Below are 23,391 nucleotides of genomic sequence, written 5' to 3' on the forward strand. Positions count from 1 at the left end.
CCCCTCCCCTGCTCACACTCTGTCTCTCTTTCTCTCAAAAATTGACAAACATTAAAGAAAATTGAAAAAAAAAAAAAGGAAAGAAAAAATATACACTCAAATAAAATACCCACATGTAACACAAACCTACCAAAATTGACTTGTATTATTTGTTCCTCTAAAAGGATATTTTATATAGGCTATATATGGCTCTTATCTACCAACAAGAAGAGAGAACAAGATTACAAAAGGAACATGGGTAAATAAAATCCCATTAAAATAACTTTGAGGACCCCCAACTCCACAACTGGGTTCAATCTGCCGTTTCTCCCTTGATGCTCTCAAAGCACACGTAAGATAATTGCCCTTATCTAATTCCATCTTATCACATACTAGAAGACAGAGACCATGTTTTATACACAGCTGTATCCCTAGTATCAAGGGCCAGCACATAGCAGGCATACAAATGTTTGTTAGATAATAAAATAATCAGGATGTTAATTATAATCATTTCCATGAAAATTTTTACAAAGAAAACACAATATTAATGTATAAGGTCTGGAAGTCAATAGCTGAAGACTAACTTACCATATAAATGAGTTTTAAAATGCAAAACAGTATAAACCAAGGGCAATGGATCCCAAAACAGAATTTGTGGTTAATAAGCTAAGGAGGTATACTGACTAAAGTAACAATGGATGTTATAATAGATAAATCCCAAAGTGTGACATAATAGCTTATTTTTATTTCATGCTTACATGAAGTCCAAAAATCCATGTTAATGATCAGCTGTGGGCATGAGGAGGCTGGAGATGACCCAGGCTGACAGAAGTTCAGCATCCTTGGACCCATCAATTCCAAAGTTGCTTTGGCAGACAACACCCAGCCAGCAGGAGAGAGGAGAAGAGAGAAGAGAGGATTGTTCAAGAAAGGTTTGTATTTGCCAGGTCTGAAGAAACACTCAACACTTCTGCTTAATTTCCTATGGCCATATCTCAATCATATGGCCATCCCAAATGCAAGAGGGGCTGGAAAATATAAGTTAGCTGGGATCCAAGAGAAAAGGAAACAAGCTTGGTGAAGAGCAAACCACTCTTTTTACCTTAAGAGGTTTTACAATATAGATTCTGGGACATTACCCCAGGTGATTCTTATTCAGTATGTCTAGTAGGACACTAAAATCCTGTATTAAAGCTGGCCAACTGATTTTGATGTATGCCCAACTTAGGAATTACTGGCTTAGGAAGTAAACAAATTGGGGCAAATAGGAAAAATATTTCCACGGAAAGTTTACAACAATGTGCTGGATAAAAAGAAACCTGAAAAGTGATGAAAAAATCGAGACTTTGTGCCTAAGAGAACAACACAGGTACAACTTGGAAAATTCCTCCCTCCTCTGGCCTGTGATCAGTCTCTCAAGGCTCTCTTCCTAACTCTGGTAGCTTCTTCTCAGGCTTCCTTTCCTCCACGCATTCCATATTCCCCATTATACTCTCCTAGGCCATGAACTTTTCCCATTAAGTGATCTCATTCACCTCTATTACTACTGAAAACACTTTTCTCTGAGCCCAGCCTCACATTTAACTGCCTCCTATAACAACTTTCCCAATTAACTGTTCTACTAGGACCTAAACGTATATAAAACTGAATTCATCTCACCCTCAAGCCAACTCCTCTTCTTGCATACCCTACCCACGTAGGCTCCCTAGTCAAAACCCTATGAATCAGACAAGTTGGACTTCATAATTAAAAGCTTTTGTGCTTCAAAGAATACTAACAAGCAAGCAGAAAGACAGCCTACAGAATGGGAGAAATTTTTTGCAAATCATATATCTGATAAGGGACTTGTATCTAAAATATTTAAAGAACTCCAACTCAACAATAAAAAGACAAATAGCCCAATTTAAAAAACTGGGCAAAGGCTATGATGAAAAGATGCCCAACATTATTAGCCATCAGGGAAATACAAATCAAAACCACAAGGAGATACCATGACTAAACAATGAAAGAAGATAAACAATAATAAGCATTATTGAGGATATGGAGAAACTGGAACCCTCATGCACTGCTGGTGGGAATGTAAAATGGTGCAGCCACTCTTGGAAAATGGTCTGGCAGTTCCTTAAAAGGCTATAGAGTTCCCATATGACCCAACTAGTCCATTCTAAGCACCAAGAGAAATGAAAACTTTTGTCCACATAAAAACATTTGTACACAAATGTTCTCGCAGTATCATTCATACTAGCCAAAAAGTGAGAATAATCCAAGTGCCTATTAACTACTGAATGGATAGGTAAAACGTGGTATGATACAATGTAATATTATATTATTCAGCAATAAAAATACTGACACATGCTACAATACAGATGAGCCTTACAAACATGCTAACTAAAATAGGTAAATATATAGAGACAGAAAATAGACAGACTAGCAGTTGTCTATGGCTACGAAGGATGGGGGGTTGAGGGAATGATAGTTTAGGGATAAGAGGTTTCTTTTCAGTATGACTAGAAATGATCTAAAATTGATTGAGGTGATGCTTATACAGCTCTGTGAATATACTAAAAATCACCGAACTGTACAACTTAAATTGGTGTGAATTATATTGCAGTAAAGCTGTTTAAAAAAGAAAAGGCTATAAAACTTTTTAATCCAGAAAATGATGCAAGAGAAAAGGCTGCCTCTCCAGACTAATTTATACTTCCTATTATAAGATACAAAGCTTGGGGGGGGGGGGGGGGGCTGGTACCTTAGGTAACAAGAAATAAAGTTAAATGTAGTAATAAACTATAATAATTCTCATTCTAGGCTTCTGAACAAGTAGATATTTCATAAGCAACTGCTTTCTGATTTTCCTTTTTAAATATTTTAACTGTCACATGCTGTATGTTTTGATATTATCTGTGTTCTTAAATCCTTAAGAGTAGAAAAGATATACCTTTAAGTTTATAATAAATTTAAATAAACCATCACCAATTAAGAAGTTGAACTTAAATTTACTAGGCAAAGTGAACTTTTCACTAAAGTTGTGGGAGTAGTAGTTCTACCCAGACTTTGCCTTGCATGCCAATCAGTATACACAGAGAAGAATTCTTCATTCTTTTCAATTTTAATGTTAATTTTTGTTTTTAAAGAGAGAGTGAGCGTGCACACAAGTGGGGGGAGGGGTTGAGGGAAAGAGAGAGAGAATCCCAAGCAAGCTCCACGCTCAGCCTGACACAAGGCTCAATCACCCAACCCTGGGATCATGACTTGAGCCAAAATCAAGAGTTGTATACTCAACTGACTGAGCCACCCAGGTGCATCCAGAAGAATCATTTTTTAAAAAACCAGTATCATATAAGGAAGGTGGATGAATCACTTAACCAAGAACTGGGACCAAGGAGCAGGAGTAGAAATTAAACTTGAAGTATTTGAGTACCTTTAACCATTGTATACTAATGTACCGTTACATTTTAAAACATTACTGGTTAAAGTAACTGGAGATTTCATTAATATTTGCTTTAAATGAGAAGCACTGTATAACTATATGATTCAGTATCACTGTGTGTGTTTGATGTGAACTGTCCACAGAATACAATCTCCAGAACAAAAAGACTTTACCCTAATATATTCTTCCCAGGCACAAAACTGTCTCCATGAGTGTCTCACTTCAACCCAGGTTGAGTGTATTCACTGAATACTAATTTTACATTAGACTAGAAAAATAAAAAGGAAATAAGATACAATACTGGAAAGAAAACCTAATACAACCCAAATTTAACCACTTGGATTATCTGCTCTTTTTTACCACCATAATCAACATTAATTGCATTTTCATATTTAATTTACCCTAGTGGAACTATGCAACAAAAAACTGTCAGGTGTCATATAAGACACTCTTAATTGTATACTTAAGTGAGCCATTAATATAGCTATGAGGATCCTTTAAAGATATACTCATTCCCATTCAAACTTCTGCTTATTACTTAATGTGCTTGGCTTGCACTAAAATGTTTTACATATGTTCTGAATGATAGCAGTAGCCACCTAACTGGTCTTGGGTGTTCCTGTTTGTCTTCTGTAATCCACTCTTCTAAAACCCATAACATAGTGGCTATTTAACTTGTGGGTGTTGTGGACTCCTCACAGGTTCTAATAAAAGTTATGACACCTCTTAAGTACATATATGCATATTCCTCCAGAAGCCCTTCACAGACCTTAGATTAAGAAAGCCCACCTATCAGAACTTCCCTCAACTACCAATCAAGTCCAAACTTCTTAATATCTTGTATTCAAAGTACTTCACAATGTAGTCACTGTTAGTTTAGCTGATCTATCTCCCATCCTTTCCAACTACCCACACCAATCAGATCTATCTCCTCAGTACCCCAGCACAGATAGATATACTGTATTCTTTTTTTGGCCTGTCTTCATAGCTCTCTCTTGTTGCTTTCCTTCAAAGTATTTGCTTTCAACAAATCCTTCCTGTGAACCTCAAATACTTCCCTTGCCATAAAAGTTTCCTTCCACCTACAACCAGATCACCTGATCCTTTCTGAATTCTGAAACATGTTATCTACATCTTTTATGTTCTACAACTTTACATGTTCTATTACTATACAAGGCATCAAAAACCCAGTAAACACAAGACACACTTACTTTTTAACTGTTAGATACATGTCCAAATAACATGCTCCATATGCTTTCTTCAACCTCTATAAACCCTTTCAGGTGAAGTGTTTCAGATACTGTGCATTTATGTATCATTTCTCCTTTTCTAGCCAATAAGACTTTTAAGGGCAGAGATGGTGGCTACTGTACCTTTGTGTGCCCCAAAGTCTCCAACACAAAGCAAGGGAACACTCAATAGAGAATACTTGGATATATAAGCATTCAGTGTTTTTCATGCATTTCACATATTCTGTACCCCTAATTATAAGTTTTTTTTTAGGATCTTTTTTTTTCGACTGAAAGGTCAAAAAATGCTCTACCCTAAGTAGATACTTGATCAAGTGAGAGCATACTAACTATCCAAAACAGCAGTCAAATTATTCTCACCCATTCAATATCTATTTATTGATATATGCTAACCCTGCTCAAAAAAAAAAAAAAAACCCTTCAACATAACAAGAATCCTTACCTAATGACCATTAACCCAAAAGAGAACACAAAGATGGCTCCTACACAAAAATAATCCAAATATAAAAACTATTATCCTTTAGTGCTACTGCAAAGTCTAACTCCAGTTTTAAAACAAATTCAAAAAATAGAAACAAACATCCCAGATTATACATGTGCACACTACAAGAAGCAATAAAACAACATAAAAGTATAGAAATTTTTAAAAGAAACTCTTTAATATGATAAAAATTTTATGAACTGATTCATACTACATGAATGGATGACCTTAAAGATACTATACTAAGTAAAAGAAGTCAGACATAAAAAGTCACATGTTGTATAATTTCATTTGTATGAATATCCAGAATAGGCAACTTCATAAAGACAGAAAGTAGTAAATCAGCACTCCCCAGGGGCTAGAGGTAAGGGAAAATGGGGAGTAACTGCTAATGGCTACACAATTTTGCAACTATACTAAAATCTACTGAATTGCACACTTTTCTGGGGGTGTTACTTATTGAATGTTTTTTTAAAATTGAAGTACAGCTGACACACAATGTTACACTGGTTTCAGATATACAGCATAGCAACTCAACAACTCTATTCATTATGCTATGATCATCACAAGTGCAGCTACCATTACAATGATGGTACTGTGATATACTATTATATACTACTGACTGTATTTCTTATGCTGTATGAAAATCCCTGTAGCTTATGCATTCTGTAACTGGAAGCTTGTAGCTCCTACTTCCTTCATCCCCTTTAGCCCATCCCCCACTCCGTTCCCCTCAGGCAACCACCTATTACTTATGGGACTGTTTCAGATTTTTGTTTGCTTGGTTGTTTCAGATTTCACATGTAAGTGAAATTCATATGGTATTTGTCTTTTGCCTACTTATTTTACTTACCATAATACCCTCGAGGTATACCCATGTTGCTGCAAATGGCAAGATCTTGTTCTTTTATTATGGCTGACTAATATTCCTGTGTGTGTGTGTGTGTGTGTGTGTGTGTGTGTGTGTGTGTGTTTGAGGAGCCTCTATACAGTTTCCCACAGTAGTTACACCGATTTATGTTCCCAGCACACCTTTTTCTCCACATCCTCACCAACACTTGTTTCTTTTCTTTTTGATTCTAGCCATTTTGACAGGTGTTAGGTGATATCTCACTGTTTTTTTAAATTTGTATTTCCCTGATGATGAGTGATGTGGAGTATCTTTGCTTGTATCTGTTGGCCATCTGTATTTCTTTGGAAAAATGTCTACCTAGGTCCTCTGTCCATGTTTTAATCAGATTATGATTTTTCCCCAATGCTGAATTGTGTAAATTCTCCATATATTTTAGATATTAACCCCTTATTAGATATATCATTTGAAAATATCTTCTCCCATTCAGTAGGTTGCCTTTTCTGGTTTTTTGTTTGTTTTGTTTGTTGTTGTTGTTGTTGTTTGTCTTTTACCCATTGTATATTCTTGCCACCTTTGTCATATGGTAATTGACCAAATAAGCAAGTGTTTATTTCTGGGCTCTCTATTCTGTTCCATTGATCTATGTATCTACTTTTGTGACAGTATCATACTGTTTTGGTTATTACAGCTGTGCAGTGCATCTTGAATCTGGGATTGTGATACCTCCAGCCTTTTTTTCCCCCCCTCGAAATTGCTTTGGTTGAAATGTACACTTTAAAGGATGACTTTTATGGTATATGCATTACATCTTATTTTTTTTAAGTTTATGACCATTCTAACTACTTTATCTGAAAGAAAACTGCTCTTTTAAAATAAGAATCTTATTTTGTAGTTTGTTTTTTCAAGCTAAGCTAAACTCATGATTACAAACTGGTCCCCTACCAGCCTATTTGTAAAACTACAGCTTTAACTTTTTAATCAATGGTAACTACCAACTTACCTACCAATACTTATAGAGAGATTTTTTTCATAAGTATCTGGATCTCTAACTTCCTAAAGAAAACTGGAATTTTAAAAATACTAGGCACACCTGCACAGTAACAATGTCCTGGAGCTAATAAGCAGCAGCTAATATACCTGCTCCTATCTGCCATGATCGCCATCACTCCCTACTATCTTCTAGGTGCTAAAGCCAGGGCCAGTTACCATTTAGCTTCCCAATTGTGAGTTTGTTACCCTACACAGTCTGAACAAAGACAGTCTTCTCTCTCTTATGAGGGCAGACTATGAATCATTTCTGATAAATTAAAATGTAATTGCTGATAAATTAAAATGTAATTATGTAATTGGCCAAAAGGTACAAATTTCCAGCTATAAAGAAGTTCTAGGGATCTAACGTACAGCAAGCAACTACGATTAACAATACTGCATTATATATATGTGCATGTATGTATGCATACACACACACACACAAACTTCAAAGCTGTGAAGAAAGTAGACCTTATCTACACACACACACACACACACACACACACACACACAAAGTAATTGTGGGAGGGGACGGAGGTGTTAACTAACCTTATTATGTATCCCTTTTGCATTATATGTATGTATCAAAACATCACACTGTACACCTTTAACTTACATGTTATATGTCAATATTTCAATAAAGCTGAAAAATATATTTTTTTAATTTAAATATAATCATATGATTACATTTTTGCTAACTGCAAAGATAAAAATCTGGATAGTGATACCTGTTGAATATAATCCTACAATTGTAAGAGATTCATGCTGTATAAACACTTTAATGTGAAAAAAATCGAGGGGACAGTTCATGTTTCTAGTCCTCAAAGAGAAAACAATTTTCACCTCATTTACAATTAAAAATTATTTTCATCTACTAACGAAGAATAATGCACTAGTCCAAGTTCTTGTCCAAATATCCTAAAGTTCACAGGTGACATTTCACATATTATCACTACAGTGAGTATTAACAGATACTATATAAAACCAGAGTAGCATCCCAATTGCTTCATAATTGCAATTCATGAATGCAATGGTACAATCAGATTTGATGTCCAACTGAAAACTCAATCCTGTTCTTACCCCCATATTAGGTATTGCCATGGAAAGGGGGAAAGCTGTCTTATCCAGATTTACCGGACATGAAAACAAACTGCTTTATTTAATCACTGATTTTATATTTAAACCATCTAGAACCCACCTGATGCTTATGCACACAAAGAACAACTCCTATCCATTAATAGGTTCTATTTATAATAGTTGTATTTGCAGAGCTAGAACAAAATACAAGGTAAATATGGCAATAATAGAAAAAAAGTAGGTTGAACTATTTCCTATCCCAAATGTAAATGAGGACGGAGTTAAATGCTAGGTTAAGTATCTTCCAGCTTTAAAATTATGTGTACTTATCTACACTGTCAGCTCCTTTTCCCCAAATAAAATAATTCATCTACCTGAACTGTTTTTCATGTAGGTTAAAATTATATTTGTATTCCATTTCGTTTTTACTCTCATTTCTAATAGCCAATAAAATATCAACATACAAGATGACTTATAAAAGCAGCTATTCCCTTTGAAATAGGCAAATCAAACTCATTTCTCAAAGTCTTCCAAAAGAGAGACCAGATGAGTCAATTACTTTGTAGTTTAGAGGTAAACCTCAACGTTCTTCCCGTCTGAGCTATGTCACTTCATTAACTTGTCCAAGTAGCCTTAAGTTTACAGGTGACATTTTACATATCATCACCACCACTGAGTATTAACAGATGCTATATAAAACTGGAGAAGCATCACAATTATTTCATAATTCCAATTCCTAAATACACAAATGCAAAGGTGCAAGTAGACTTTATGTCAATCTGAAAACATAATCATGTTTCTGTTTAAACCCGATGGTGAATAAAATGAGATAATCTCCTAAAAGTGCACCAAATTCCTAATGCACCCTATGATCCAAATCGCAGAAGTAACGTTTTCAAAAAGGAGGACTAGAAACAAAATAAAAATCAATCATTACTTCAACTATAACCTAGGGAAGCACAAAGTGCCATTAGATTGGTAAAGATTAGAGAATCTAGATCTTGAATTTTACACCTTTAAGAGTATATCATGACTTGATTATACAGGAATTAGTTATGTTTTACCTGTTATTCTTCAACAGTGCTATCCCATAGAACTTTCTGATGATATAAATGTTCTGTATCTATGCTGTCCAATACCACAGTCAATAACCACATGTGGCTACCAAGCACTTGAAATGTGGCTGCCAAGACTAAGAGTAATGAACTTTTTATTTTAATTTTAACTAATTAAAACTTATGTTGCCACAGGTAGGCTAGTAGCTATCATAATGGACAATGCTATTCTATCACTTGAAATACAATGTATAAACTTCACTGAACAGGAGAGTTTTTCAAAGTATCATTCCTGACGCTGCTAACACCAGCTAAAACCTTCCTGATACCCAATGATACACGCGTTAAGCCAACGGCCTAAAAAAGAAAACAAAATTCATTTATGAAATGAGAATTCATGATACCAAGATTCAGAATTTAAGGCACAGTATTCACTAAGAGATGATATTAAAAAAGACATCTCAAGTTTTTCCTCATTGTTTCTGAAAAAGGGGTACTCACTTTAAGAACAGTTTCCCAATATATGTAAGTTACTTTCCCTTCAAATCTGCCCAGTACCTTCTGTTCAAAAAAAAAAAAAAAAACAAATGGCAAAAATAAATTCTCAGCACTATTACGTCTACTGCCTCTCGGTAAATTTCATACGTTAATTTCCCTCTCCTTAAAGAGACACAAATGTTTGGAAGCCTCTGCACCGCCTGAAAGCCTTCTTACCCTTATTTCCATATTTTCAGGTGTACAAATCATTCTGATATAGTTGCCATTTCGTTCCTAGACACAATTTTTTTCTTCAGTGCGAAAGAGTCACTACTCTTTTCGGCACTTCAGGTATTCTTCGACCAGCTCTTCGTAAGTCAAGAAAAGTAACCAAAATGGTGCACAAAATGTCAAAAGAAAACAAGTCTAGGAACTTGCAGGTTGAATAGCTAGTCCCGAAGCAGAATCAACCGACTTTAACCCGGAGAGAGCGTGCCTCAAACTATCCGGCGAAGCAAACAGGCGAGCAAGGTCGTGACCTAAGGTCACGGCCGCCAGCACCGCTCCCGCCCGGCAGCGGAAAGCCACCTGTTAGGCCCGAGCCTCACCTGGCAGGAGAGAGGAGGTGCACACCCGGCAGCGCGCCGGGCGCGGGCGCCTAGGCGGCCAGCGCGGGACCCGCCCCTCACGCGGCGGCGACCGGAGACGGCGGCGAGCCCCCCAGCCGCACGTGGGCTTCACCCGGCCGGTGCTTCGCTGACAGGCGGGTCGCCCGCGGTCCCCGGCCCGGCCTCAGCGCGCTAGTCCCCGGGGCGGCACCCCGCCTCCCTCGCACCCACCCCGCCGAGCGGGCGCCCGGGCGGCCCACACAGCTGGCCCGCCGCCCTCCCTCCCTTCCTTCCTCTCCGGTCGGCGCGATCCCGCCCCGCCGCCCCTCACCTACCTGGTCACGGAGTTTGAGGAACGCCATGGCGGTCGCCTCCGCCGCCGCCCCGGCCCACCGCTTCCGCCCCCGTAGCTTCGGTCGCTGCCCGGAGCCAGCGGGTCCGCGGCTGGCTGCGCTGAGGAGTCCGCGGGCAGGGGGCGGTGCCGCCTCCCGGGCCGCCCGCCGCCGCTACCGAGAGGTAAGGAGCCCGGTCGGTCCCGCCTCCTCCTGAGTACTCCCCCGCCCTCTTCTTTCCTTTCTTTCTCTTTCTCTCAGCTGCCTCCACACGCTGCCGCAGCCACAGCCGCCCACCGCCGCAGCCGCCGCCTCCTCACGCCCCCTTCCCGAAATACCCTGGCAGCCCCCGCGGCCGCGCCGCTCCAGCCCGCGGCAGCGGCGGCATCCAAACTCCACTCCACAATATTACCACCACCGCCCGCCGCGATTGGCGGCTGCGCGGGGGAGAGGCCAGAGTAAGCCGAGCGCCCATTGGCCACGCCACCGCGCCCGTTCGTTGCCCCCCCCCCCACACCTCCTGGAGAGGGAGGGGGCGGAGAGAAGGAAGCTGCGAGGGGTGGGCTGCGAGCTACTGCGCGCGGGGCGGGGGAGGTGGGAGGGGACCGGCGCCAAGCCGGGGGAGGGGTGGCCAGGTACTCCTGGGCGCGCGCCCCGGGCGCGGTGGGCGGAGCCCTGGCTAGAGGTGGCGCGGGGGTGGGGGGGGGAGTATCTGGAAGCGGGGTAACGGCCCTGGGCTCGCACGTGGAGGTGGAGTGCGGACGCTCCCCAAAGCTAGAGGACGCTGAAGGAACTGGGTGAGGGGCCGGAAGGGGCGTGAGAGGTGGGCACCTGGGGGCTGCTGCCTTCCTGCGAGGGGAGAGAGGCGAACCGGACGCACACGTGGAGGGAGAGTGAGAATGCGCCCCTGGGCTGGGGGAGGAAGAAGGAGTCACACGAGTGGGGGGAGAGGCGTTCGCCAGGAGGCTGCTGCTCTCTCGGGGACTGTGGGCAAGGCCAGAAGGAGGGGGCTACAGGGGAGCGTAAACTCCCCGGGTCTCGCGCGTCGAAGGAGAAGGAGTGCTCTTCCCCAGCACACGCCCCTCCGGACTTGGACTGGGCACGGCAGGGAGTGAGAGGTGACTCTTGGGGGCTGCCGCCCTCCCAGGGGCAGCACGGAGCCGGAGGGAGGGGGGAGGGGAAGGGGAGCGATGCTGCACTCGGGGCGGAACAGCGGCATCTTTGCAGGCCAAACAGGTTGTGGACGCTGGCTGGAGTCTTTCTCTGCCTGTAGTCCCAATCCGAAGCAAAGCTGTGGTTCTCCAAAATCCTCCTGCCCGGCTTGCATTTTTTTTTTCCTTTTCTTCTCTCGCATCTAAAGGGTTTTGCCTCCCACTCGAGAGAAATCAATTGAAAAAAAATAATAAAAGATGTGCTGGATTTCCAATAAATAGCATCCTTGGATGGAGAAGAAGAGAAATGATTCCCTCACCCTGCCACACACACACCCCCACGCCACCCCACAGTTCTGAAACGGCTTTTCTTTCTAAGGCAGCAGCACACTGTTGCCATTCCAGGCTTGTGTGGGAGAAGGCTGTTGTGCGCCTGTGTCTGTCCGCCTGGGCGGCTCCAGCCCCTGGTTAATAAAAGGTACAGATGGTTAGAGCACAAATGTGTGACGTCAGGCTCGGTTTAAAAAAGTCCTCTTTTCCGACATCAATTGTGTCTCTTGGGACGGACTGTATTTAGAGGATCGATTTGAGTCTAGTGGCAGTCAGGAGAAAAGGGGACCTATGCCAGGACTGTCAGCTTATAATAATGCTGCCCTTAAAACAAAAAGCTTATCTTTAGCCCCATAGAAAATGAAAATATCAGAGTGCAAAATGAAGAACACTGCTGATTAATAGTATGATCCTTCCAATATTCTATGACATATCAATGCCTTGATTTCATAGAAACAATTTCTTATCTAAAATTAACAATCCTCATCATAAATTATATTTTCTGCTTGAAATGGAAAGATTCTCCTAAGAGGTAGCAATCATGCTGAGGCTAAAAAGGAAGCTAAACTATTCTTGCTTTGTATTATTTTCAATATCTCACTCTCCTATACTTCAATAACTTCAGCAGATATTGTCATTCAGCCACTCCTTGTCAGTTCAGTGAGTGTGAATGAGTTAGGTTGTGAAAGCATTTGAATTTTCCAAAACAAAAGTGTGATGATATTACTAGACTACTTTGTGATTACAAGTCACCTTTGTAAATAATTACCCACAGGCTATACCCAACATAGTTCTTAGTCAAGGGGTGTAAGAATTTACCCTCATTCCTACGTGAACCTGTTAAGCACTGTGGATGTCTAGCCAGGAATTAATATGTCCCCTTCTCCCCCAACTTCACTCTCAATATCTTCCCCAGGTTAAAGTTCTAAAATTTAAAAGCACAACGGGAACTTGATTCACAACACGGCAAAGATTAACTTTTGGGAGAACACAAGTGCATTTGAGAGTATGAATTTAAGTTGTGGACAGAGTGCATTTTAATAGGTTTTACAGTTGAGCTAATGAAACTTTTCAGAACTCACCTGAAAATCCTAATGAACAATAATTAGTGAAAATATTTTAGAATGTGTCATCTTTGACAGTCTTGCAAATGGTAAGCTCTGAGCTCTCCTGGTAGAGAATGCTTAATATCTAGCTCAGTTCCCACCCTTCTTTGTCCTGAACAACATATAACTTGAGTCTTAATTTCACAATTTGTAAAAATTAATCGTAACATTACCTGGCCTGTTCATCTCACACAATCAAATAAGATAATGATAGGAAAGGCTGTGGGAACTCTGCAGGACCATTCAAATATAATGTTATTACAACTACATTTCCAAAGCTGGAGAGAGGATAACAATCATTCTGGAAAGTAAGAATAAAAAATGGATATGATTGAACAATACAATGAAGTAAGATTTGTGTTCAGATTCTGATAAAATTTTTCAAATCTTTATGATAAGGTTATTCCTCCCTATTATAAAACATTCAAATATTAAAGGAATCTATAGTATTGAAAAATCCCATATCATCAAATTTAATAAAGCCAGGAACTTGAATGGTCAGCAATCTCTCCTACCCATTCCCTCACCCCCACCCCCACACACACTTCTTAAAATGTCATTTTCATTCTTTTTTACTACAGCCAGCAGCTCTATTCACATTTTAAGTACTCTATAGTCAAAAAGGAAATGTCAAATTTAAAGTTTCAAGGAATGACTAATCAGTTGGGCTAGACTCATGTGACCAGGCCTCAGTCCAAAGGAGCAAGGTCTTAGAACTGAAAACAGCTTCCATTCAGAATTCATGTCTAAAGTGGTAGAAGGAAAGGTGTCATACAGATGTGACCACCAGGGAAACTGCTTTGATTTAGGCAGTCACAGTAAATTTTATGTAGTGTGCTGCTATGTCTGGAGAACTTGTCAGCACCTTAAATGTGTCACTTCATTTACATTTTTCAATAACCTCAGTTATCTCTTTGTGTTGGGAAACGGGCCCAGAGATGTTGTGAGCCCATAGTTACCTAACTAATGTCAGCGTCTGGATGCATGAGAGCTTTGAAAGCCAGAAGAGCAATTAATGTGGTAGGAAATTTTGAACCAGATGACGCTTATATAAATGATTTTTATATAGAGACTGAAATACATGGAAAATGCATATAATAACCTGCCAGAGCAGCCAAGATAAGTTCAGAGACCTGAAGGATAGATATAGAAGAGCCAGTATACATCTAAAAGAGTTTCTGGAGGAGAGAAAATGAGAGGCAATATCCAAAGAGATGATTGTGAGAATTTTTCAGACCTGAAGAAACCATGGGTTACCAAATCAAAAGAAAATGCTGAGGCTCAAGCAGAATAAATTTTTGAAACTAAGACCTGTATAGAGGAGTGAAATTACAGAATACCAAATGCAATAAGAAAATGTTAAAAGGTACCATTTTGACAGGAATGAGCTGTCAGCAGATTTATAAGCAGCAATAGGTGACAGAAGGAAAATATCTTCAAAGTACTGACAGTCCATATGAAAAACATAGTATTCTATACCTAGCTAAACTATCTTTCAAAAGGAAGAACAAAATAAACACATTTTCAAATTTAGTACTCACAGATGCTCATTGGAGGACATACTAAAGAATTTGCTCCAATAAGAAAAGCTGAACCCAAAAGGAGTAAGTAAGTATGGGATAAGGAAGAATAAACAAATAAATTAACAAATATATTGGTTAATCTAAATCAGGATTATTTTTTTATATTACAGTATTTTGGAATTTTAAAACCAGGTGAAATTAAAATATTAGCCCTTAAAAATATCATAGATGATGGCAGAAAGGGAGTTCTGAATTAAAGACTCAATTTCTTTTACTCAGGAGTGAAATATGCCTTAACTTCAGACTTTCACAAGTTATTATATTGGTTAAAATCCTTTGTTGCAAACAACAGACTTCAAGCAAGAATTTCTTAAATTGACATTCAGCAGCTCCAGGGTCATTGGGTAAGAAGAAAAAAGAAAAGCTTGGGTTAAGGTTCTAGAAAAAAATTGCCCTAAACCATGCAGCAGAACTTTCATGGTAAAGAAACTGCTGCTATTCCCATCAAACACTAAATGCCGTGAACTCAACTTTTCTTCCCCTGTTCCTGCTATCAACATCAGGACTTTGCAATGACTGCCGCCGTTATAAGCTTGATGTTTTCATCTTTACCTACACCAGGAAAATGAAAGCTGTGTGCAGAGCTTGTATCCTCACATTCCTCACATTTCCACAGGTGCTTCTGGCTAGCACAGCATATGTCATAGGCCCGCATCTTGGTTGCAAGGGAGGCAAGAAATCAGAGTTCTGAATTTTATATTGGGAAGGTGAGATTTATAACCAGGGAATTATCCTAAATATAGAAATGTTATTTAAAAGATTATAGCGGGGCACCTGGGTGGCTCTGTCAGTTGAGCATCTAACTTGTGATTTCGGCTCAGGTCATGATCCCAGAGTCCTGGGATCAAGGCCCCCATTGGGCCCCACACTAAGGGTGGACCCTGCTTAAGATTCTCTCCCTGTCTCCCTCTTGCCCCTCTCTCCTGCTAGTGCTCTCTCTCTCTCTCTCTCTCTTTCTAAAAAATAAATTAAAAATAAAAGATTATGGCAGCCTTGAATATGACAGTCTATTACTGATATATATATAGATAGATATAGATATAGATATATATTAAACATTGAAAGGTATTCACCAAAATTAGAGAAGTAGAATAGAATGTCTAACTTCCGAATCTATAGAGGAAAAAAATGACCTACAGAAAACTTAGTTACTGGATTAGCAGGCAAAAAAGAAGAGAAAGAAAAGCAAAGGATAAATAGGAAACAAGATTCTAGAGAGAAATCAAAGTGGTATTAATAAATATAAATGGTTTATATTATTAAAAAATGACACAAAAAACACATTTAGACAGGGTTTTTAAGGGAAGAAACACAGCCATGTGCCGTTTGCAACTATATGGTTAGAACATATTACCAAACATTTGGAGAAAGGCAATTTATTTTTTAAAAAACTACCAAGAAAATACTAACCAAAAAATTGTTCATCTAATAATATCAATATCCAACATAAGAATTTAAAACAAAGATTGATAGAGATAAAGAGTGACATGTAGTAATTATAGAAGGAACTATCCACCAGGACAACCTACAGTCATGATACAATGATGAACTAATGCGCACTTAACCACATAGAGCAAAGTTTGCTAAAACTACATAGAGAAATTGATAAATGCAAAAACTAATAAACAAGCAGATAAAAGATTAGAATACCATGGGATCAATAAGCTTGATATCATGTGAGATTATAGATATGTACACACACATACACACCCATAATCAGTAGTAAAATATAGTCCATACCATTCCTCCAGACATTTAGTCCAGCCATTTTATAGGTAAATTTTACAAAACGTGCAAGAGAAAATGCCTCTCCTTTGTTTTACTTCACAAAGTAGGAAGCTAAAAACCAAGTGCATAACCAAGACTTCTGATGTACCAAGTGCTTTTCAGATACCTTGTCTTCCAAACACCCTCTGACATATCTAGTATTGTGTTTTTGTTTTTGAGAGAGAGAGAGAGAGCATGAGCAGGGGAGAGGGGCAAAGTGAGAGAGAATCTTAAGTGGGCTCCATGCTCAGCAAAGATCCAGATAAGAGGCTTGATCCTATGACCCTGAGATCATGACCTGAGCCAAAATCAAGGGTCAGAAGTTCAACCAACTGAGCACCCAGATACACTTGTCAAAAACATATCCAGTTTTTGACAAGTGTAATTGTTTCAACAAGGCCATGCAGAACCATTTCATTTGGTCAAAAGCTCTTCCAAGGAGATCTCTGCTTAACTGCTTCAAATATCTTTGCTGGTGATAGCTGCTTTGTGTTTGAAACACAGAAAACGCATATAATAGACTACATAGGATAAAGATAAACAAATGTGTGCAGAGTATGATATAAACTATGTAAACAAAAACAAAAAAAGCAAAAATCTGAATAGGGAAAATTTTAAGCCTGCAAAAAAAATATACCCCAATATTAAATAAAGTTATGTTTAAATAACAGAAGTAGGAGTCATTTCTTCTATTTTTTGTACCCTGCATATTTTGTTCAGTGAGAAATTGTTTAAGTAGTTTCCAAATATATTAGTGCTTCATGGCTCCATTACTTCACTGGAATAAAAAACACATGAGACATACAGAAAACAACTGTCAAAATCGCAAAAGAAATTCTGACTATAGCAATAAGTACATAAATATGATTGGACTAAACATGCTACTCAAAAGGCAGATACTATCAAACATAATAAAACAGCAAGACCCAACTCTATGTCACAGGCCTACAAGAGACACACCTGAGTTTAAAGGTATTATATTGAAAGTAAAGGATGGAAAAGATAGACCATACAAACAGTAACCATAGGAGGCCTAGAGTGACTATATTAATATCAGGCATATTGAAAGACAAGAAATATTATTGGAGATGTTTTTGATAAATGGTCAACACATCTAGAAGATATAATAGTTATATATACATCAAAGAACCATCTCCCAAAATGTATGACACAAAAACTGGCAAAAGTGAAAGGAGAAATAGATAATAATAGACATTTCAATATCCCACTTTCGATAGAACAACTATAGAAGACTTTAACAACAATATCAACCAACTTGTCTTAACTTTTATAAAATACTCTGTCCAAAAGCTGCAAAATGCACATTTCTTTTCACGTGCATATGGAACATTCTCCAGGCTAGACCATATACTATAGCCTAAAACAAGTCCCAATAAAATAAAGAAGACAAATTATACAAAGTATGTCCTCTGGCCACAATGGAATTAGAGATCTATACAGAAAGAATCTGAGAAAACACTAAATAGTTGGAAATTAAGCAACACACTCCTGAATAACCAACGAGTCAAAGAAGAATCACAAGGAAAATTAATCAAAATTCATGGCATGTATCTAAAGCAGTGCTTAGAGAGAAATGTGTAACTTTAGATGCCTATATAGGAAAAAAGTTCTTACATCCAGATGGCAAACAGACACATGAAAACATGCTCAACATCACTCATCATCAGGGAAATACAAATCAAAACCATAGTGAGATACCACCTCACACCAGTCAGAATAGCTAAAACTAACAACTCAGGAAACAATAGATGTTGGCAAGGATATGGAGAAAGGGGAACCATTTTGCACTGTTGGTGGGAATGCAAACTGGTGCAGCCATTCTGGAAAACAGTATGGAGATTCCTCAAAAAATTAAAAATACAACTACCCTATGACCCAGCAATTGCACTACTAGGAATTTATCCAAAGGATACAAAAATGCTGATTCAAAGGGGCACATGTACCCCAATGTTTATAGTGGTGCTATCAGCATTAGCCTAATTGTGGAAAGAGCCTAAGTGCCCATCCCATGATGAATGAATAAAGAAGATGTGGTATATATATGTATATATATATACATATGCATATGTATATATATATACAAGAAATGTATATATATGTATATATATAAACACATACGTACAATGGAATACTACACAGTGATGAAAAAGTGAAATATTGCCATTTGCAACAATGTGGATGGAACTGGAGGATATTATGCTAAGTGAAATAAGTCAGAAAGATATCATGATTTCACTCATATGTGGAATTTGAGAAACTCAACAGATGAACATAAGGGAAGAGAAGGAAAAAGAAGATAAAAACAGAGAGGGAGGCAAACCATAAGAGACTCTTAAGTACAGAAAACAAACAGGGTTGCTGGGAGGTGGGGGAGTGGGTTAAATGGCCAACGGGCATTAAGAAGAGCACTTTTCAGGAGAAGCACTGGGTATCATATGTAAGAGATACTCACTAGGTTCTACTCCTGAAGCCCAAGACTACACTGTATGTTAACTAACTTGAAAATTAAATAAAAGAAAAAAAAGTCTTAAAAACCTAAGATTCTGCATTAAACTAGAAAACAAAGAGCAAGCTAAACACAAAGCAAGTAGAAGGAATTAAGTAATTATTATAGCAGAAAAACAATAGAGAAAATTTTTTAAAGCTGATTCTTTGAAAAAATCAATAAAATTGACAAACCCTTAACTAGACTGACCAAGAAGCTAAGAGAAAAGGCACCAATTACTAAAGTTATAAAAGATAGAAAGATATTGCTACCAACTCTGCAGAAATTAAAAGGATTATAAGGGAATATTATCAACAGCTAAATGTCAATAAATTAAACAACTTAGATAAAATGGAAAAATTTCTATAAGTACACAAATAACCAAGACTGACTCAAGAAGAAACAAAATATCTGCATAAACCTTTAACAAGTAAAGATATTGCATTAGTAATTTAAAATCTCACAAACAAAAGCCAGGCCCAGATGGTGTCACTGGTGAATTCAATCAAACGTTTTAAAGAAGAAATAAGAATGGGGTGCCTTAGTTGGTGGCTTAGTTGGTTAAGCATCCAACTTTGGCTCAGGTCATGATCTCATGGTCCATGAATTTGAGCCCCGCGTCAGGCTCTGTGTGGACAGCTCAGAGCCTGGAGCCTGCTTCGGATTCTGGTGTCTCCCTCTCTCTCTGCCCCTCCCCTGCTCATGCTGTGTCTCTCTCTCAAAAATAAGTAAACATTAAAAAAAAAAATGTTTAAAGAAGAAATAAGACCAACCCTTCACAAATTCTTTGAGAAAACAAAGAGAATACTCCCCAATGTATTTTATGAGGCCAGTAATATCCTGAAACCAAAGCCAGTCAAAGACATCACAAGAAGAAAAGACTGCAGACCAATATCCCTTATGAACAAAGATGCAAAAATCCTTAGCAAAATATTACCAAATAAAGTTCAGCAACATGAAAAAAAAAAAGAATAATATATCATGGCCAAGTTGGATTTATTCCAGGAATGCAAAGTTAGTTTAACATCCGACAATCAAGTAATGTGCTATATTAATGTAGTAAAGGACAAAAAAAACTCATAATCTTCTCAGTAGAGCAGGAAGAGTTAGCAAAGGAGATTGAGTGGGATAAGAAAAACCAGAAACCAAGAATGAATTTCAAGAAAGAAAGAGTAGTCAACTGGTTGATTGCTGCTAAATCCAATAAAAAGAGAAATTGGATTTTTTTAGGGCCATTGGATTAAACCATATGGAGGTTGCTGACAACTTTAGGAAGGGTTTCAGAAAAAATGGTATAATTAAAAACCTGATTGGAATGAGTTAGAAGAGAATGAAAAGTGAAGAGGTGGAAAAAAGGAATAAAGACAACTTTTTAAAGGAGTCTTATTCTAAAAGGCTGTAGAGAAATGGAGCAGTAGTTGCAGGGAAACGAGAAGCCTAAGGGAAGCTGTTTTTGTCTTTTAAGGTGGTAGATATTACATCCCATGTATAGGCTGAGGTGTGATACAGATGAAAGGGAAAAATTGACTATACAAAAGAAAGAGCAGTTACCTGTAGAACAAAGTCCTTGAAAAGGCAAGAGGAAATGAGATGTAATTCAGAAGTAGAAAGTATCAAGAACTCTGCAATGTATGAGATTTCATCCACCTTGCATGCTAACAGTTAGCCTGTCATAATTTCATGGATGCTGGCAAAAAAACCAAAAAAACAAAAAAAAACAAAAAAACCCAAAAAAACATGAGACCCCTGGGTCAGAGACAAAGGATTTCATCTCTCACAGTAAAAGCAGTAGCCAGAGATCAGAATTTTATTATATCAATTTCCTGAGCCTCAGTTCCCACAGAGCAATGTGAAGAGGGCCAGGAGATGCCTGTACATGCAGTGGGTTGCATTACAAGTAAGGAAATCTGAGCTTAGTGAACCTGAATCTTTTACACTGGGAAGTAAACATGCCTATCCTTTGCTCCAGAGAGAGACATTATTTTTATTATAGTGGACAGTAAGTATTCCTGCTTTTTGCTCCAAAGGAAGATACTATCTCTGTCTTCCCAGGCTATTCACTCTACAAATATCCTTGATAAGATCGCCTGAATCAAAACAAATATGAGAGACACATGGAGAACTATCTCTCAACAGAGAGTTTAGCCTTATTAGAATGGACACTTCATTCATTTTAGGACATGGAGGTTGGGAAAGTGGGGAAGATAAGATTATTGGAAAAGATGCTGGTACCTCTCTTTTGCTTAATTTTATTTTTTCCCCCAGTATATCAGTGGGTGAGAATATCAGGTAAGAGTGAGTATTGGGCATTGAGAGTGTGGGATTTTTTTTTAATTTTTTTAATGTTTATTTATTTTTCAGAGAGAGAGAGACAGAGCAAGAGTCAGGGAGGGGCAGAGAGAGAGGGAGAATCTGAGCCGTCAGCACAGAGCCCCACGCAGGGCTCAAACTCGGAACTGGGAGATCATGACCTGAACGGAAGTGGGATGTTTAACCAACTGAGCCACCCAGGTGCCCCGAGAGTGTGGGATTTAAATTAAAAAAGTCTAGAAGAACGAGAGTGGGTTGACTAAGGAAATGAGAGATTACTGGGCATTGTTGAGGGCCCTCCTCTAATTTATAATCATAAGTTTAAACAGTCAGCACAAGTTTTGACTGTTTTAACAAGGTTTTTTCCACTGCTTAGGTGTAGGGACAAGATAGGTAGAGAGTTGGCTTTAACCAGGATTGGCATTTTTCCAGGCAAGTGATAAAGAAAGTGGCAATGGAGTTGTGGATGTACACAAAGGACTGATTGCAGTGAATGACCAGGGATTCTAGGCTGGATGAAGAAGAGAGTGAGGAGAGGAAGGGACAGTTGAAACACTGATGGGGCCAAAGGATCAGAGCTCCTGATGGGGTTGCAGAAGGGTTGGAGTCAGGCTATTATAATAAGTGAACTGGAAGACAAGAGGCAGTAGTCAAACAATGGAATGCTTAAAAATCAAGATTTAGAATTACAATACATAACCATGAGAATGGATGGCTGAGGTGGGTGGAGAAAAATCTCATTGGAGGTGAAGAGTTCAGTAAACTAAGTGGTCAGAGTGTCATATAGTTCATTTATGAGCTTATTGAAGTCACCAAGAAAAATGAGTCACATGGAAAGAAAGGTAGTGAACCAGTTGCTAAAATTTTCAATGAATGAGGGGAAGTAGCTGGAAAGTTACAGCTAATTATGACAGGGAGGGATGGCAACTACTCTTTTTTTAATGTGTTTTAATTTATTTTTGAGAGGAAGCGAGAGTGGGGGAGGGGCAGCGAGAGAGGGGGCCGAGGATCCAAACCAGGCTTTGCACTGACAGCAGTGAGCCTGATGCAGGGCTTGAACTTATGAACCGAACTGTGAGACCATGACCTGAGCCAAAGTCAGACACTTAGCCAACTGAGCCACACAGGTGCCCCTTTTTTTAAATAGATATTTATATATATAACCAAGGAAGCACTGTGGGAGAGACAAATTATCACTATCTCCAAGAATTGTGTGAACTAACTTGAAGATAATACAGACACCCAGGAAAAGCTAAACAACAGCAAACATTGCAGTAGGGGAGGACAAAAAACACTGGTCTAAGGGTCAGAAGATATGAATTCTAGTTCCAGTCATGCTAGTAATTAGCTGTGAGCTTAGGTAAGGTATATCACTTACCCTCACCAGGCTTCAGTTTCCACATTTGGATATGGATTAGATGATTCCCAAGATACCTGAGGGCCTAACATTCCATAATTCTATGATCTAAAATAATGCATATTTCACAAGGAAGTCAGGAAGAATAAGCACTATTATCCAGATGTTACAGAAAGAGGAAATTGAACCATGAAGGACTATATAATTTGCCCAGCGTAAGACTGTTAAGTCAGGTTCATTGTCATTTGTGTTAGATCTTACAGCGTGCAGAGTAGATCCCCTAATCTGTGTTTGTTTCCCTTCACTTAACACAAAGTTGTGTTTGTCTTTCCATTATCTCTATTTGGTTCTAGCTAGGTCATGATTGCATATGTCAAAGAACAAAGAAAGTACTATCAGAAACCATAATTGGAGCACCAATGTTTAACACAGCCCTGAAAGAACACATTTTTTACAGGAAGCAAAGAGGTGTGTTGCCCTCTAGGAAATGCATACCACTGTGGAGTAATTAGGCTGACGTGCATTTCCCTGGTGGCAAATGTAATGAAGGGGTCCAATAATTCTTGACATCAGCATAATGTTGGGGTGGGATTGGAAGTCAAGATTTAGAAGGATATGATTGGAATAAAGGGTATATAAACAGTTTTTCTTCTATAACAAATTCTTCCTTTATAACTAAAATGTTACTTCTGTAATTTTTAATATACGCA

The 23,391-nt window shown here is 38.8% G+C and overlaps 1 protein-coding gene and 1 long non-coding RNA gene across 8 annotated transcripts in view; one reads left to right on the forward strand and one right to left on the reverse strand.

The window, feature by feature from the left end:
* Positions 1 to 10,664, reverse strand: part of ANKRD28 (ankyrin repeat domain 28) — a 196,668-nt gene extending 186,004 nt beyond the window's left edge. For 2 of the 5 annotated variants that reach the window (XM_049628836.1, XM_049628828.1), the window contains exons 1-2: positions 10,575 to 10,639; positions 738 to 845 (exon numbers count right to left, since the gene is read on the reverse strand). Coding sequence is in view for 2 of the 5 variants with exons in the window: in XM_049628828.1 (XP_049484785.1) it covers positions 738 to 739 (2 nt within the window). In the remaining 3 variants the exon portion in view is untranslated. Of the gene's footprint in view, positions 1 to 737; positions 846 to 10,574 lie in introns of all 5 variants that reach the window. The other 3 variants (XM_049628833.1, XM_049628829.1, XM_049628830.1) reach the window with 3 other exon arrangements.
* Positions 10,665 to 10,671: 7 nt separating this feature from the next.
* The window catches only part of LOC125921340 (uncharacterized), a 30,321-nt gene continuing 17,601 nt past the window's right edge, over positions 10,672 to 23,391 (forward strand). For 2 of the 3 annotated variants that reach the window (XR_007457383.1, XR_007457381.1), the window contains exon 1: positions 10,672 to 10,755. This is a non-coding gene — a long non-coding RNA (uncharacterized LOC125921340). Of the gene's footprint in view, positions 10,756 to 11,281; positions 11,369 to 23,391 lie in introns of those variants that run through there. The other variant, XR_007457382.1, reaches the window with a different exon arrangement.

Source organism: Panthera uncia, chromosome C2, assembly GCF_023721935.1.
Source record: "Panthera uncia isolate 11264 chromosome C2, Puncia_PCG_1.0, whole genome shotgun sequence".
Lineage (NCBI taxonomy): Eukaryota > Metazoa > Chordata > Mammalia > Carnivora > Felidae > Panthera > Panthera uncia.